The sequence below is a fragment of the Cryptomeria japonica genome, chromosome 3 (genome assembly GCF_030272615.1).
Source record: "Cryptomeria japonica chromosome 3, Sugi_1.0, whole genome shotgun sequence".
Classification (NCBI taxonomy): domain Eukaryota; kingdom Viridiplantae; phylum Streptophyta; class Pinopsida; order Cupressales; family Cupressaceae; genus Cryptomeria; species Cryptomeria japonica.
The window spans coordinates 501,358,154-501,375,040 of NC_081407.1; the positions used below are offsets into that span (position 1 = coordinate 501,358,154).

The following is a 16,887-nucleotide window of genomic DNA, read 5'->3' on the forward strand; positions in this document are numbered from 1 at the left end:
ATCCTTAAAAAAAATGAATTTATTGGGTTTTTTCAATTTGTTGACTCTTGGCCGAGTTTTTGCCAAGTCTGGGCACCGAGTCCGAATCCAAGTCAAAAATCAGCTTGTCGAGCTCAAGTCTTGTAACACACACACACACACACACACACACACACACACACCCACACCCACACATGTACATATACATATATATATATATATGTGTGTGTGTGTACATATACAGATATATATGTGTGTGTGTGTGTGTAGACATATATATATCTATATATGTATACATATACAAATTTGCCAGCTCTTGGCCGAGTTTTTGCCGAGTCTGGGCGCCGAGTCCGAGTCCAAGTCAAAAATCAGCTTCTTGAGTCGGAGTCTTGTAACACTGGTGTGTGTGCGTGTGTGTGTATATATATATATATATATATATATATTTATGTGTATATATACATATATATATGTATATATTTGTATATGTATATATATATACATATATATATACAAACATATACATATATATGTATGTATATATATGTATATAATATACACATATATACATATGTATATATGTGTGTATATATATGTATATATACATACATATATATGTATATATGTGTGTGTGTGTGTGTGTGTGTGTGTGTGTGTGTACGGACATACCAATACCCATACCCAAGGAAAAAAAAAATTGTCGTACCCGCAAATCCATACCCATACCCATATCCATAGCCGAATTGGTTACGTAGAGTTATTGCAACTTGTAAGCATGTATACACACAAACAAATTATTTCTACAAAATGCAAGATGGACAAATTAAATACATAACACATCTCATAATTGATAATACAATGTCAATTGTCAAATACATATAAGATTGGAAACCTTGAACCCAAAACCAAACCAACAACATAATTTTAATCAAAAACGGTTATACCATCCTTCCCATTGGGTTATACAAGATTCCTAGTTTTGACTTATGGTTCCAAATTATGTTGTTGGTTTAAATTTGGGTTCAAGGTTTGCCTATCTTTCCATTGGGTTGGAACGGATGGGTTTAGACACACACACACACACACATTGGTTTGGGTTTGGGTTCAAGGTTTGCCGATCTTTACATTGGGTTGGAACGAATGGGTTTAGACACACACACACACACACCAACAACATGATTTTAATCAAAAAGGGTTATACCATCCTTCCCATTGGGGTGAACATCATCAAATAACAGAAAAAAAGATGATCGTATTTTAATGTGTTGTTCATATAATGTATAAAATAGTATATTGTCTCCACACTGTAGCCAAAGTACCGTCTATATTATGCTGGCTACTATGTTGATGACACAAGTACCCGAAATCCTAACTATAGGTTTCAATATGTTCCTAGAAATACCAGCATCACGCAGAATATAGATTAATTTTAGTTCCATTAAGAGATCTAAATACAGTTGAGAAAACAATAATGGACAATAAACAATAGCTGCACTGAGAAATAATTAATATAATGAACTAAATAATTATTAAATTAGATAATCAAAAGCGATATCCAACTCAAAGCAATCTCAAAACAAAATCAAACTTCAGAAACAAAATAGATAGCCAAGGTAAGTTAAGTTACATACAGCCTCTCTCCATTCTGAACTGCCATCACCACTACGGCCACCCATAACAGTCCAACGGCACCTGTATCCATTTTCTCCAGTATCTTCTCCACATTCTCGATACCAGCTGCTACCATCTTCATTTACACCAGACTCGTTGATATTTTCGTTCAGCAAATTGATGCCCCAATCCTTCTCACTAGCAATTCCAGTATCTGCAAGGCATCTTTTAAATAAGGAAACGGGGCATGGAGTAGACAACAGGCTGAGTATGTAACCTATTGATATTTTTTCTATGCACGCCTAATAGTTAATATATTCTCAAAATATCATACAAATTAAAAATAAACTTTTGAAGGAATGCTAGAGTGCATCATTACTACGAATTGAGAGACTGAAAATGCATTGAATGGTCCATCTATCACTGACTTCAAACTTGGTAGATTCATAAGCTATGAAGTATGCCATGATGGTTACTGAAAGTCACCCAAACATAAATGTGCTGTCACCTAATTTATCAGTTTCTTGCATATAGTGTCAAAAACTCATTCCTTTTTGACACAATTTTCCTTTTCAGTTAAAAATACACTGGTAAACTGAATGTTGCACTTGAACACTATGTAACACAAAACCACAAATTCCACAGGCCATAACTAGTATTACGTTTCAATCTTGCTTTCCCTTAGGCTTAACAGCTTGAGAAAATCCACTGCTGATCTATTTTGAATGGTGCAACCTAATTCAGATCTGTGCTAAGTCACCAATGCTGTATTTTTCAACAAATTGAACATAGAGACTTGAGCTTATATGAAACACAAATACATTTTGAAATTCATAAGATACGTCCATCCTTTACAGTATATTCGAGCTTAAGATGACGAACTTAAGCATAACACAAACAACAAATGTTATAGTCATCTTTTTATCCAAAAATTGACTACAATAGCTTTTATTTTATTTTTAAAATGGTATCACCTATTGAGCCTTGGTTGTGCCTGCAATGACAACTGTTTTATGAACAGTGCCCATCAATAAAATATTAATAGATGGAAAGAAAGGTTGCAGGTGTTTCATCATGTCCAAATGTAGATTCACTTGGGAACATCAAATAACACACATTTTGCTACCTGCTAATGAACAAGCTTTGGTTCTACCAAAAACCAAGAGTTCCAAAAACAATAAAACAAAGATCTAGAAGTGTGAACGTAAGATATTTTGAGGTGCCCACCAACTACCATAAAGTCACTCACCAATTGGTTATGAATCATTATAGGTAGATAACTTTAATCTAAGTTCCTTCAGTGAAAATATTATATCTATCATGTGAAATATTTCCAGAAAATTTGTATCATACATAACCTGAGCCATGAAAATGAGATGGCCATGTGGCTGAAATTCTACACCTAAGCAATATTGTAAGAGGTTCTAATATACAGCCCTGTTTTCTCTTTGTTTTTTAAATTTGTTTTTGAGTTGCTGAGTGTTTTTGCAATGGTTTTTAGATGCCAAATCAAATGCAGATAATAAAGTACTTTACAATTTACATTAAATAAACAACTCAGAAAACTAATGAAACTCAGAAATATTAGAGGCTGAAATTTCCAGAATTAACTTCTATCTGTTTTTAGAAAATTTGTCAAATGTAAGAGCAACCCAGGTCATAAAATGATATTAAATATCTAAATCCAACATACACATTTGCTGATAGGTGAAATAAAGGTCTGTAGAAGCAATAAACAGCAACTAACTCACTCAGAAACCTTAGGCATCCACACTGAATTCCTCCAAATGTGATAGTACGAAGAAACAATGCCCAAAATGCTTGCAAACTGCAGTCTATTGCATCAAAACCACATGGAGTCTCACACCCAGCCAAGACAAGATACGGCCAGCTATAAATGGTACGTGTTGTGAGGTATTTACACATCACCCCATTGCAAATGGGGACCCCCACTTTTTTCTGCTTTCTAGGATAGTGTTAGAATCCTTAGCTATTAGCCTTTCCATTGAAGAGGTATAGATAGTCAAGAAGCCAAGAGTCAAGTAAATAACCCTCTTGTGAGATGTGAAATGAAGTGTTATGAGATGAGTAAAGTGGTCATGAACTCGATAGGCCAAAGCCTGCAATATGGTGAAGAGGAGAAGTCAAATTGAGCATAAAGAGAAAGAGGTATTGATGGAGAAACCTTTAATCAAGTCTAATCAACAACGCAGGTGTTTCCTTTACCATCCGGGTGACTTATATATGTTACAGTGAGAGGTGACTTCTAGAGGCAAAATTTGACTAAGTATGTCAATATTTCAAGTGCTCCCTAGTTGGAGCGAATTTTGTGTCCATTGCTCCATCTTAGGAGCGAAATCCCTCTCCAGGCCCTCCAAGTCACTTAAATCACCTCGAATCATCATGCAATGACTCAATTTGCTCAGAGAGTGCAAAGCATGATCATCAACCTTGAGTTGGGTCAAGTATCTAGGCAACTTCAAGTGCTCTCGAGTTGGAGCGAAATCTGCTTCTCTTGCTCATAAATAGGAGCGAAATGGACTTCTTGAGCAGCATTTGAGGGAAATGAGTGAGTTTATAGGCCTTTAACAACATTTTGATCATAGGGGAAGTGAAGTTTATAATGAATTCAACCAAAGAGTGAAGAGGGATTGCTAGTAAGGGATGCTTCAAGTGCCCCTCTCTCAAAGCGAATTTCACTCCTATTGCCTCAAGTTGAAGGAGAAATCATATTCAAGGTGAGTTTTGAGGTCTTTTAGTATATAGAGGCATAAACTAAGGCACAAAGTAATAAGATTCAACTCAAAAGTGCGTTTTCAACTTTTCAAGCTACTTCAAGTGCTCAAGGTTGAGGGCGAAAAACTTCAAGTGCTTCTCTTGAGGAGCAAAATTCACTTTAAATGCCCTTAGTTGAGAGCGAAATTGATCCTAGAATGCACCATGAGCCTAATTTGAAACACTCAAATGAATGGAATGGAGAGTGAAAAAGAAATCGTTAAGTGTCAAGTTTCAATCCAATTCAGGTGCACCACTCTTAGAGTGAAATTCACTTCAAGTGCACTCCTTGTGGAGCGAACTTCATGAGCTCAAGACTCAAAGCGAAATTCCTCCTAAGACCTCATGTTGAGCATGCTGTGACGTATTGAAGTTGGGAAAGTGAGTGTAAGTGAGCAAAGGGGAGTTATAGTGTTGATTTTAAATGAACTTCGAGTGCTCCTTTGGAGCAAATTTCACTTCATGTGCTCATTGATAGGAGAGAATTTTCCTTTTAGGCCTTCCATGAGGTAAGTTTGACATGTTTTTATGAAGAAATATTTGAAAGACCTAAGGTTTGAATTGATAAGGCAAAGTAAAACGATTGAGAACAAGTTAATTTTGATTTGAAATTCACTTCAAGTGCATGTGATTTGGAGCGAACTTCAAGTGCATCAAGATTGGAGCAAACTTCAAGTGCATCAAGGTTGGAGCGAACTTCAAGTGCTCTTTCCTTGGAGCGAAATCTACTTCAAGTGCTCCTCTCTAGGAGTGAAAAACGCATCAATTGAACCTTCATGAGAGCGAATTTCTCTAAATGCTCTTATCAAACCTGCAAATCACATAAAATCAGAAATCATATCAAATTAAGAGATTATAGAGGATATATGTCATGTGTGTGATGCTCATTTGTTTGTTTTGCAAGAAATGAAGAAAGAAATCAAGGGTATCACATTGGAGGAGGATCAAAACAAGTGTTCTGAGGAGGAAATTTCAATGTCAAGGTCAAGAAGACGTCCTCAAAAGGAAAACTTCATCAGCACATACAAAAACATTAAGGATGGTGATTGCAAAGCAAAAGGAGGAAGATTGTAAGATCTACACCACCATGCAAAAGGGAAAACTTCATTTACAAGCATGAAAATGCCCAAGAGGAATCTCAACTCTCACCACACCATGGAGACATGAAAAGATCAAAGGAGTGCGAAGGAGAAATCATACAATCACCCCAAGGCAAGCAGGCGAGGATGGAAAAATGACTTAGCTACATCAATGCTTCCCATCACTACTACTTGAGTGAACTTGAAATGTTGAGTATCAAGAGATATCTCTCAACATCCCTTCATGATGATGAATCAAGTCTACAAGTGCAAAGACCAGGTGTCATCCCAATCACTACTCCACCAACCAAAGAGGTCCAACATCAGCATATCTAGATGCAATGAACTTGACTCATACATGAAGGCACAAACTTTGAGGCACCTACCCCTGTTATCCATTTGTCGAATATTCCAGAGAGGACATGTGTCCAAATAGCAATTATTTCATTGGCCGGAATTGAGTTTGTTGTAACAAACTCTTATTAGGGTTTCATTGTAAAATCTCAGCCATTGATCTCAAATTGATCTAAGCCATTGAATTGTATTGAGAGCATTATAAAAGGCTCAAGTTCTTCATTTGTAAAGGTTAATAGTTAATAGATAGTTTTAGAAGAATAGTAATAGTAATAGAAGAGTTAGTAGCTCAAGAATAGTTTAGTGGAAGTTAGAAGTTAGAATAGATTAGGAGAAGAAGAAATTGTTGTTAGAGACTTGTAAATGAGATACACTTTTCATTGAAGTTATGGTGAAATGTATTATTTCAACAAGTCTAATGGTTTCTACTTCTCATTTGCTTTCACGTTGATTAGATTGAATGGAGAAATTTGTTGAATGCATTTGTGTGGAATCTGTTTAGTCCATACCACTAGCCTCTTGCTGATTGTAAGTGTGCCTTGCGTGGTCAACTGGAATCATATGAGCTTAGCTTCAATTGTTATACGTCTGTTGTTTATGCATTAACTTAAATGGTAATCAATGTTTGATGGTAATGATTTGAACATCTCCGAATTGCACCTTAGAAGATTGCATTGAGCTTGTGTCAAATTATTCAATTTGATGGTGAGACCTTGCCCAATAGGATTCCATTGAATCATTCACCCATTCTCTTGCATTCTTAGGATTAGAATAGACTCCCTAAACCCTATACCTTTTGCTCTTTCTTTATTCTCCCAGCAAGTAGTTAGGATTTAAGTTCTAGCGATTCAAGCATTCAACAATTCAACATAAGTCCCTTTGTGATTCTAGCATAATAACATCAAACCATTGAGCTTATCCACACGCTGTGACCCGACATACAAGAACCTTGGAGTTGTCTCAAGTGATCCTTAAGCGAATCTTCAACATTTGAGTAACTTTTGGGTATTTTATTTTGTGTTCGCATGTGCATAAAAAACACATCAACAATGCAGCCAGCCCACAAAACCAGGAACAAATAGAAATTTCTCCTTCAATGAGTCAACTGGAAATAACTTCATAAATCTGCTGACAAAGATGATCAAACTAACACCAATAATGCACAACTATGACTCCTAAATGAAATCACCAAGTTATTTTCCAAATTAAATCTCTCAATAACATTGAGAATGTTGCTACAAGGTTTTCGTTCTCACAAACCATAGAAGAGCAGTCCTCTAAAAGAAATAACAATATCCAATATCAAAACCTAGCATGCAAAAAATGAACTCCCAAAATGTCTTTTATAGACTTCCCCAAGAAGTTCGAACCATTTTCTCCCGGCACAATTTATTTAATAAAAATCATCTCTTTTAAAACTACAATCTCCCATAAAATATAAATGGCCAATATATTTAAAATAAGTTACTTTTCACTTTATAATTGGCCCCTTATAGTCCTTTATTAAATAAATTAAAATAAATTTAACTTTATTAATTAATAAATTATCGTTATTTCATTTAAAACCCCTGGACTATATAAAATGTTGAGATAGACATCAAAATTGAACTCACCGACAATATTAAAAAAAGTAACCCTACCAACTGACCCAATCGGTGCTCGAAACTGACTTGCTAGAAATAGTAAGTATTGGAAGCCTAACCCAAAATCACTCTAGAAAAAGGCATTATGCTCATAATAATAGTGGAAACTCAACTAACCATCAAATATTGTCAAACTGCTAGATAAGTTGCCTCTGAGGTTCCCTACCCCTAACTCATTAGCCTACATGAACCAACTGGATACGCTAAAGGTCCACCAACACAACTAACTAGGAAGAGGACACTACAGAGGCCTAGATTAGTCATGTTGAAAGCGATACATAGATCAAATTTCACTCATTGCAAAGTAGTGGCATTGCTCCCTAAGATGGCAAGATAATCGGCATAGAAGAACATGAACTACAACGTTATCACCATCACCTTCAACAAGATTCATGTCAAAAGTGTAATGCCCCTCCCTCGGTCAAACTCTATTTAACCTAGCTTGACTCTGGTTGAATTCTTTTGTCGTTCATATGATTGGATGATACTCTCTAATGTAATTATTTTTATCATGGTTCTAGGATATGATGTTAGATAATATGGTTAAGTGTTGACGGACTGTCATATCGACTTTATGTGTATATCTTGTGTTCATTTTCTTGTATGGGTTCGAGTCCGTATGGAGTGCGAGGGGATGATCTTCCATCACCAACTTCGGAGGGACACGGAATGTCATGACTCTCCTCCACTGGTGTGCCTGTATATGTTGGAGTAATGTATGTGCATGTGCGACAGTTTGTTTATGCAGCTGCAGGTACATCAACTCCACCCAAATCTTCGGGTCTGAGCGTGCTCTATTACCCAATGGTAAAGTGGAAAATCGGAGTTATCAGTCAGCCCCTTTTAACATGTCATCGTTCCTACGGAACGAGATCTTTGTCAGGTATCCCTTGCGATTGTTGTTAGTCTGTGCTTTTTTGTTCAGTCATGTTAGTTGTCGTCGGATTGATCCCTCGTGTTTGGCTTGTCACAGTTTGTTACCCATGTGTATAGTTTAATATTTATTTAATATTAATGGCAATTAAATATTAAAGATTAATTAATTGATATAATTGAAAGATTGCGCATTAATATATTTAGTTAATTATCTTAGTTGAGTATTTTAACCTAATCTATTGTTCAGTTAATAATTTATTAAAAGGGGATTTAAATATTAATTTTGGATTTTTATGGTGTTAAAGGATAATTGATTTTAAAATGGAAATTAATAATTAAATTTTTTTCTAATTTAAAAAAAAAATTGCATGCAAGGGAGTTACAAAAAGAAAATAAATCATTTAATAAATAATATTAATTGTGGAGTTCTCGCATGCATTTGGGGAAAGTTACATTCGGGAAATTGATATAATTTGTTTTTTGGGAAAATAAGGGGGCTCTTGCCGTGAAGACTTCTGGTGTGCATGATTTTTTTTGAAATGGGTTCGGAAATGAATTTTGGGAAAACTCTGGTTGGGAAAGAAGAAATTGAAAATAAGAAAAGAGGAATGGGTTTTGGAGGTTTTTGGATTGGAAATAAATCCCCAACCGGCGGTTCATCGGGCCAACGAACGGGGGTGGGCCCCTACTAGTCTATGCTGGAGGATATAGTAGGGGCCCTCCCTCCCAATCTATAGCCTCCCGATACCTTGCGATTATTGCTTATGCCTTTGTCTTTCGGATAGCGTGAAAAGGTTGGGGTTTTGATTATTTTCTTGCATGTAAAATCTCCTTTCAATCGGAATAAAAATCTACCTGTGATGAGAAAATTTTAAAGAAATTGTCGATTTTTGGAAAAAGTTGGGGAATTATTGGGTTTATAGAATTGAATAGAGATCATATCTGTTGTTTATATATATATATATATATATATATATATATATATATATATTAAGCAACGATCAAAACTAATGCGCAGAAAATTTTTACATGAAGTAGCATTAATATATATATATATATATATTAATGCTACTTCATGTAAAAAATTTCTGCGCATTAGTTTTGATCGTTGCTTAATATATTTTTGTCTGCGTTTTTGTTTTGGTGGTGTCGTGGAAAGCCACGGGGGTGGGAACCACCCACCTTGGGCTACCCACGGAGGTGGGAAACCCAACCCATCGTGGGGGCCCATGGTGGGATATCCCCCCTCCCCCCCCTCTCGGCAATATCGTACAGACTGCAAAAAAAATAAAATTTGGTTATTATTTAAAAGTTTGCTTATATTAGTAAATTCATGTTTAATTAGATATATATATAGATAGATAGATAGATAGATAGATAGATAGATCATTATTTTGAAAATGTAAATACATTAGTATATGTATAATGATGAGACAAATATTTATATATTCATTATTTGAAAATGGTAGCTTATTTTGATATGATAGAATAAAGAATTAAATTAGATATTTTAGTTTAATAGATTGGAGTATAGAGATTAGTTGTGAAATATATATATATATATATATATATATATATATATATGCATATGCTTGTATATTTGTTAAATATAGACTTATTTGGTAATTAGATATATTCTTGAGAAAATAGATGTATTTAGATTTACACTTATGTTATTTCTTTCTAATAATTAATTATGTGGTTAAATTACGTTTAGGAATGTTTATATGCATATGATATTATATGAACTTGGGTAATTTTCATTTAATATATTGTTGATCCAATATATTGATAGCAATTGTAGGAATGATTGCGCTTTCTTAAATGTTTGAATAATGGAATGTTAGTATCCTTGTACAAAATAATAGGAATAAAATGAGTTATGATGATTTAAATTTGGTTATTGGAAATTAATGTTAATTTGTATTAATGGATGTATACAAGATAGTTTTGGACCTTTGGTGATATGTTAAGGTTGGATTCTCCTATGTTTGACATTATGAGATCCTGTAATTGCTTTGAATCTTGTTCTTTATTGTTGGATACTCGGTTATGTCAATTGATGTTTTTGGTTCCAGAGGCCAAGGACAATGTTTGAGTTCTCCTATTGTGTATGATCACTCTATGTCCTTAATGTGATGTGTTGTTGTCCTGCATGTCTTCTATGTTAGCCAATCATTCCTTGTTGCATTGAACCTTCTTGAGTGGAATCTTGTTCTAGCAAGTCAGTCAACCTTGCTATGGTAAAGGGGTCTAGACTCTTGGTGTTTTGGTTGTCTTAGACCTTGTGTTGAATTTTAATTCCTAGGTGCAATCATGGGGGAGTAGCTTTCATTGGGGGTCGGGACCTATTGTGACCTTTTTCACACATCGTCCCATTGCAAATGGGGACCCCTTGTTTTTGTTTTTTAGGGTTTTGCTTTGGCATCGCAACTGCTAATCACCAGTCTTTTTACAATGAGGAGTTAGAGTTTTTGAGAATTCATCCCAAGCCAAGTTGAAAAATCATGCTCAGAACCATGTATGAATGTTGTCAAAGTGCTCAAAAGGTCCGAAGGACGAGGATCGCAATTGCATTGGGTCATTTTTGACAACCTGCTATTTTAGAAATTTTTGTTTTTTCTGCTTTTTTGAAAGTGGCATATGGGTTTTGTTCCTCAAGTCATTTTATTACTACCCATTTTGTCAAGATTTGAAAATCTTGCCTCTAGGTATAAAAAGCAAGGCTTCCAAATTTTTCTTTTTTTCTGAGATTAGGGTTGTGTTCTTTAGGTCATATCAGTCCTCCCCATGTCTTCAGATTCGAAATTTTTTGCTTCCAAGTATAAAAAGCAAGTGTTTGAAATTTTTTCTTTTTTCCGATATTAGGGTTTTGATCTTCATGCCAAACTATTACTACCCATGTTCTCAGATTTTGAAAATTGTCTTTAAGGGTAAAAAGAAAAATGCAAACCCTAATTAGGGTTTTGTTCCAGAAGATCAGCTATTTTATCAATGCACATGTTCTCAGATTTTGAAAATGAGGTCTCCAAGTGCAAAAAGAAGAGTGGAAACCCTAATTAGGGTTTTGTTTCAGATGAACCAGCATGGTATTAACATGGCATGAACATTGTTGATCAAGTATACAGGAAGAATTTGGGTATGGCACATTGAAAATTTCGCCTAAGTTGGAGTAGTAAAAATGGCAGATGCTTAGACAAGCTCGTCAAGGCTCAAAGTCAGACAAATCGAATGGCAGATGATCAGTCAAATTTGCCCAAGGATGTCAAGTATGGAAGATGTTTAGCTAAGCAGGATCAATGTCCGCCAGAGCATAAGAAAGTTATCCAAGACTCAGTCGGACTCACCTTATAATTAAGTAAAATGTCTGCCACTTGGTAAACTCCTACCAATGGTTAATTAACTCTTGGCAAGAGTTAGTTAAACTCCTACTTGAGGTTAGACCATGTTGGAAAAAAAATTAAAAAAATAATAATAAATAAACTGAGGCATGGAAGTGTAAAGCAAGTTGGAAAATAAATGTCACAAAAAAAAAATTAAATTATTTTCCAAAATTAAGATTATTTTCAAGGATTATTCTTCAACACTTAGAATCATTTCAAAAAAAACTTCAAGAATTTTGGAAATTAAAAGAAAGTTCTAGAAGATTCCTTGATAAAGATGAATTTGAGAGATAAAATAAAACTTCCATTTTGGAAAGATTAAAACAAATAAAAAACACAAAAAAATAATAAAATAATTTAAGAACAAAAATAAAACTTCTAAATTTAAAAATCCTAGACTCCATATATTTTCAACCAACTCATTTTCACAATTCATTATTCAGGTTGAGGATTTGGAGAGCAATTGAGAAGAAGTTTTCTCTCAAAATTTGTGAATTTTTGAGAGATTTTCTGGAAGTGAATTCTTCTAAGTGTTAGAAATCAAGAAATTAAGTGCTTTTTTCGATTTCAAGACAGAATTTCAGAGTTGAAGGTAAATTTCAGTCATAAAGAGGACCTAAAATCTGAATTTCACTGAATTTTCTTATCTTTTTGTCTCATTTTATCAATTTCTTGATCAATTCCTTCACTTTCAGCCTGCTTTTTCGCAGAAATTTAACCTTTTAATAGGCTGAAAGTGAAATTTTCAGAAAAGAGGATTAAAAATCAGAATTAAAATCTGAAAATAGTATTAAATTTTCATGTGCTTTTGCAGGTTAAGGCAGCAAAGTACCAATGAAGTTCGCTAGCCATAAAGAAAAGCATGATGGGAATTGATCAGAATATGGCAATCAGACTTCTTCCAAATCCACCATGATGAAGACATATTTAAGGTTGGCAAGAGATTTTCAATCTTAATCCAGCCTAAGGAAACTACGAAGAAGGTCACGACAAAGAGCAAACACAAATTGACAAAGCCTTTGCCAAGTCGGCCATGTCTAAGAACTATCCAAGTCCACCTTGTACATGTCCAACAATCTTCCAAGTCCGCCTTGGCATGGAGTCTTCCAAGTTGGCGTGACAAGGAGAAGATGAATTCCTTCCAAGCATGATCAAAGTCCGCCTAGGCAAGTAAAATTGCCAGACACATGGTAAACTCCTACCATTGGTTAATTAACTCTTGGCAAGAGTTAGTCAAACTTCTACACGAGGTCAAGCAAGCAAAATTAAGTTGAAAATAAACTAAGGCATGGACGAGGTCAAGAAAGTTGGAAGGTGATTGTCCAAAGTTCGTCCAAGGCAACAAAGCATGAGCACATGGCAAAGTCTTTTGCCAAGTCTGCCTAGACATGTTCAAATTCTCATCCAAATCCGCCTTCCAAGTTGGAAATGAACATGTCAAGACATCATCCAAGTTCACCAAAGTTGGAGCATAAGCCTATGTCCAGAATTCGCCAAGGATGAGCAAATTAAGCAGCTTCCAAACATGATAGAACCTGATCAGATTATTACACTTCAGACAGAGACAACAAAATTCGCATGGAGATAGGAAACAAAGCATTCCAAAAAGCTGAAGGAAGCAATCAATAAGTTCGACATGTCCAAGGCGCATCCAAGTTCATCATAGACAGTGAATTAAAAGATAGCAGATTGGAAATTTGATGAGCACAAAGACAAAGTAATATGTCTTAGCATATTCCAATTCGCCTACAAAGAAGAACATCTCTTGTCTTCTAAGTCCGCGAATGACTAATGATCTTCCAAGAACAAATCATTCATGTCCAAGATTCAAGAAAGTCCACCCTACCAGGATTAAGGAAGAATGTTATCCAAATTCACTGAGGAATAAAGCAAAACAAACTGTCTAAACTTCCAAGCAATCGGGTTGGATAATAAAAAGAGAAGGCTTGGAGAATGATCTTCCAAGCACATGACATGGAAAGAATAAATAAAGCCTAGTGATCAGACCTCCAAATCTGATCCATGAAGACAGGGCAATCCAAGTTCGCCTTGGAAGGAAAAGATTAGCCAAGGTTTGTCCAATAAAATAAGACACAAATTGAAACTTGTCCAAGGATGTGTAAATTCCGCCTTACCAAGAGGAAATTTGCTAAGCAAGCATAAGGATGGCATGTATTCTTCCAAGATCGCCATAAATCAAGATCAAGGAAAATTGGAAAACAAATTGTCTGATCATATTTCCAAATATGTCAAAGACGAGAAGACTCGTGACTGTCTAAACTTTTCCAAATCCACCAAACACAAGAGATGATTGTCCGGACTCTTTCCAAGGCATAAAACAGAATAAGGTAAATTGAAGGATGATTGTCCAAAAACATTCCAAGTCCAAGGGCAAACAAATTGACACGAAGCATGCCAAGGCATGGAAGAAAGATTAAAGCATAAACAAAGGTTGGCTGGACTTCATCCAAGTCTACCATGCCTGGAAGAAATTAATTTGACAAGACAAGCAAATGAATCAAATTCTTCTCCAAATTCAAGGCACCTGAAAGAGTCTCCAGGCATCAAAAAGGAAAAGTCTTCAGACTTGGCGAAAGTATGGAAAGAAATTCCAGATTTCTTGAAGGATTTCATTTCTGAAGAGTCAAAGACAAGCTCCCACGCACAACATAAATTGGCAGCAAGAAGAGTATTCCAAACAAAATTCCATACTTGAGCAAATTTTTCAGCACAAATTGGGGAATTCAAGTCAACATGTCCAGGTTCATTGAACACACTACCTCTCAGCAGAAGGAGGGGGGTGCAATCCTAAAAGATAGCATCTTGTGCCACTTGTCTCTCATCCAACGAATATTTGATCTATTTTGGAAAACTTTGATTAGGGTTAGGTTGGTTTAATCTCGACCGTTGATTGGAAATCAATCTTGACCATTGAATTGTAATTGGGGAGCCTATACATTATGGCAGCATGTTGCAAAACATGTTGAGATAAGCAATTGTTGCTTAGGATTGCCAAAATAATAAGTAATACATTGTTTGAACCGATGGTGATTATTTCCCTTATTTTGGAGTCTGCATGGTTCTTATCCCTCATCATAGTTTAGATTTTATTTCATGTATGTTAGATGAATGAAGGATATGATAGTTTAGATTGGTGAAACTTTTTGCTCATACTTTTGTTGGATGGATGATTTTCATTCAATGTGTAAAGTTAGCCTCATCTTTTGATGTGGATGCTTAACTTCTACTTTGGGTAATAGTTCAATTGTTGGTATTATTCATAAGTGTGAAAATCTTGAGCACAACCTTAGAAGATTGCACATGCTTTGCGTTGTTGTCCTAAGTGTGGCGAAACAAAGTGTTGTTATTAGTTTCACCCAATCTTTACCGTCTCTTGAATTCTTAGGAATAGATTAGAATTTCTAAACCTTATCTCCTTTTCAATTTTCTTGAAATCCATGATCTAGAACCCAAACGATAAATCTCCATTGTGAATTGAACAAGCCAAGCGTAAGTCCCTTTGTGTATTACCAGCATATCACAACGCCCATTGAACTTATCCACACATCAAGGTCTGACAAAAGAAACCTTGGAATCGCCATATGATATTAGCATAAGCGGTGATTTTTCAAGAGAGGATAGAGTGTCTTTGGACATTTTATTCTAATGTTTGGTAGATGATAAAACAGACACCAACAGGACCCAAAGTGGTCGCCAGGGTAACTCAATGAAAGTTTGTAATCAAGTGAAAACATAACATAATGAATTGGGATGGGTAGTTAGCTCACATTAATAAAGATAATTTTTGTTGCCTCTCTTACGCTCAGGTGCTTGTTTAGGGCTGAGGTAAGTAGAGAAGGGCATGGAATGGCTTCCACCAATCTTGTCCTTTCGAAAGGTTGGTGTGGTCCACTAGTGTTTGTATGGGGGACGGGGGCTAGGAGAGGTCACCAGGGTAACCTACAATGGGGGTCGGGACCTAGTGAAGACCTACCAGGGTAACTCATGACGGCCTAGTGATGACACTCTTCCCTATTGCATACCTAGTGGTAACTTATGTTATTTATCCTTTCGTGGATTGCTCAAGCCTCTAGAAGTTGATTGTTTTATTGTTGAGTTCCTGTGCTAATGGCCTTGTGAGTCACTTGTGACTGTAGCCTTGTGAGTCTCTTGTGAGTCATTTGTATCCTTTTGTAGTTCCTTCCGTCTCTTGGGTCTAGCTGATACCTCCTAGCACGGGGGGTGAACCTGATGGTACCACATGGTTGGGTGGAGTGTTGTTCGCACCCATTGGGTTTGGGTTCGTCCTACAGCATGTTCGTGATGGCTCGTGGGAAGATTGGAGACTTTCATTATGTACTAGAATTATGTATTCACTCCATTGTTGTACTCATGGAGATTATATCCTTATGGATACCCTGTGATATAACCGATGATCTTATGTATATTCTCATGGCAATGTATCATGTATCATGATCCATGTATCAGACAGTGTTATCTTCTTATAGAAGTACCTTTGGTGTTCTTATGTTTGGTTATGGTTATCCTTGAGTAACATCGTTGTGGGGCCTTGAGGACTTTTGCTAGTAAGTATTTGTCCATCTTTTCCTTATCATGCTATTCAATGTAATTGTATGGTTAAACTTTTAATTAAAAAAAAAAAAAAAAAGTTCTCGGATTTTATTGTTGTATATTTTGTTTAAGTCCTCTTGGCCTCATAGCGGGGTGTTACAAAAAGACTAATTCTAAACCCTGAATCTTGAGGATGCTATTCATCTTTTGCGTATCAAGCTCACAAGACATGTAAAAAGACCAAAGAAGCCTACATACCAAATAATCACGAGTACATGAAATCCTTCAAATCACTCCATCTAAACCTCCTCATCCAAATCCTCATACAAGACGGTGCTCTTCACATCCATCTCCTACGCCTACCAATCAAATCAAGTTGTTATAAAGAGAACCAATTGAAATGTGACCATCTTCATTGTAGGAGTAAAGTCTTCTCATAGCCTATTCCCTCCAATTGGTAATAGTTTTCAACGTAGTTGGAAAATTTATCGAGTTGTCATAGAATTCCCAAGAACTCGTGAGTTTCTAAATAACTCTGCTAATTTCAAATTCATACTCAACAACTTAGGTAAAACTACACCAAGAGTTTCACAACTGCTTTTTGTTCATTCCCTT

At 35.7% G+C, this 16,887-nt stretch overlaps 1 protein-coding gene across 2 annotated transcripts in view; it reads right to left on the reverse strand.

Annotated features, from left to right (window-relative positions):
- Positions 1-16,887, reverse strand: part of LOC131067463 (protein EARLY STARVATION 1, chloroplastic) — a 193,259-nt gene that overhangs the window by 140,113 nt on the left and 36,259 nt on the right. For both annotated transcript variants that reach the window (XM_058002488.2, XM_058002486.2), the window contains exon 3: positions 1,611-1,804. In XM_058002488.2, the coding sequence (XP_057858471.1) occupies positions 1,611-1,804 (194 nt within the window). The remainder of the gene's footprint in view (positions 1-1,610; positions 1,805-16,887) is intronic.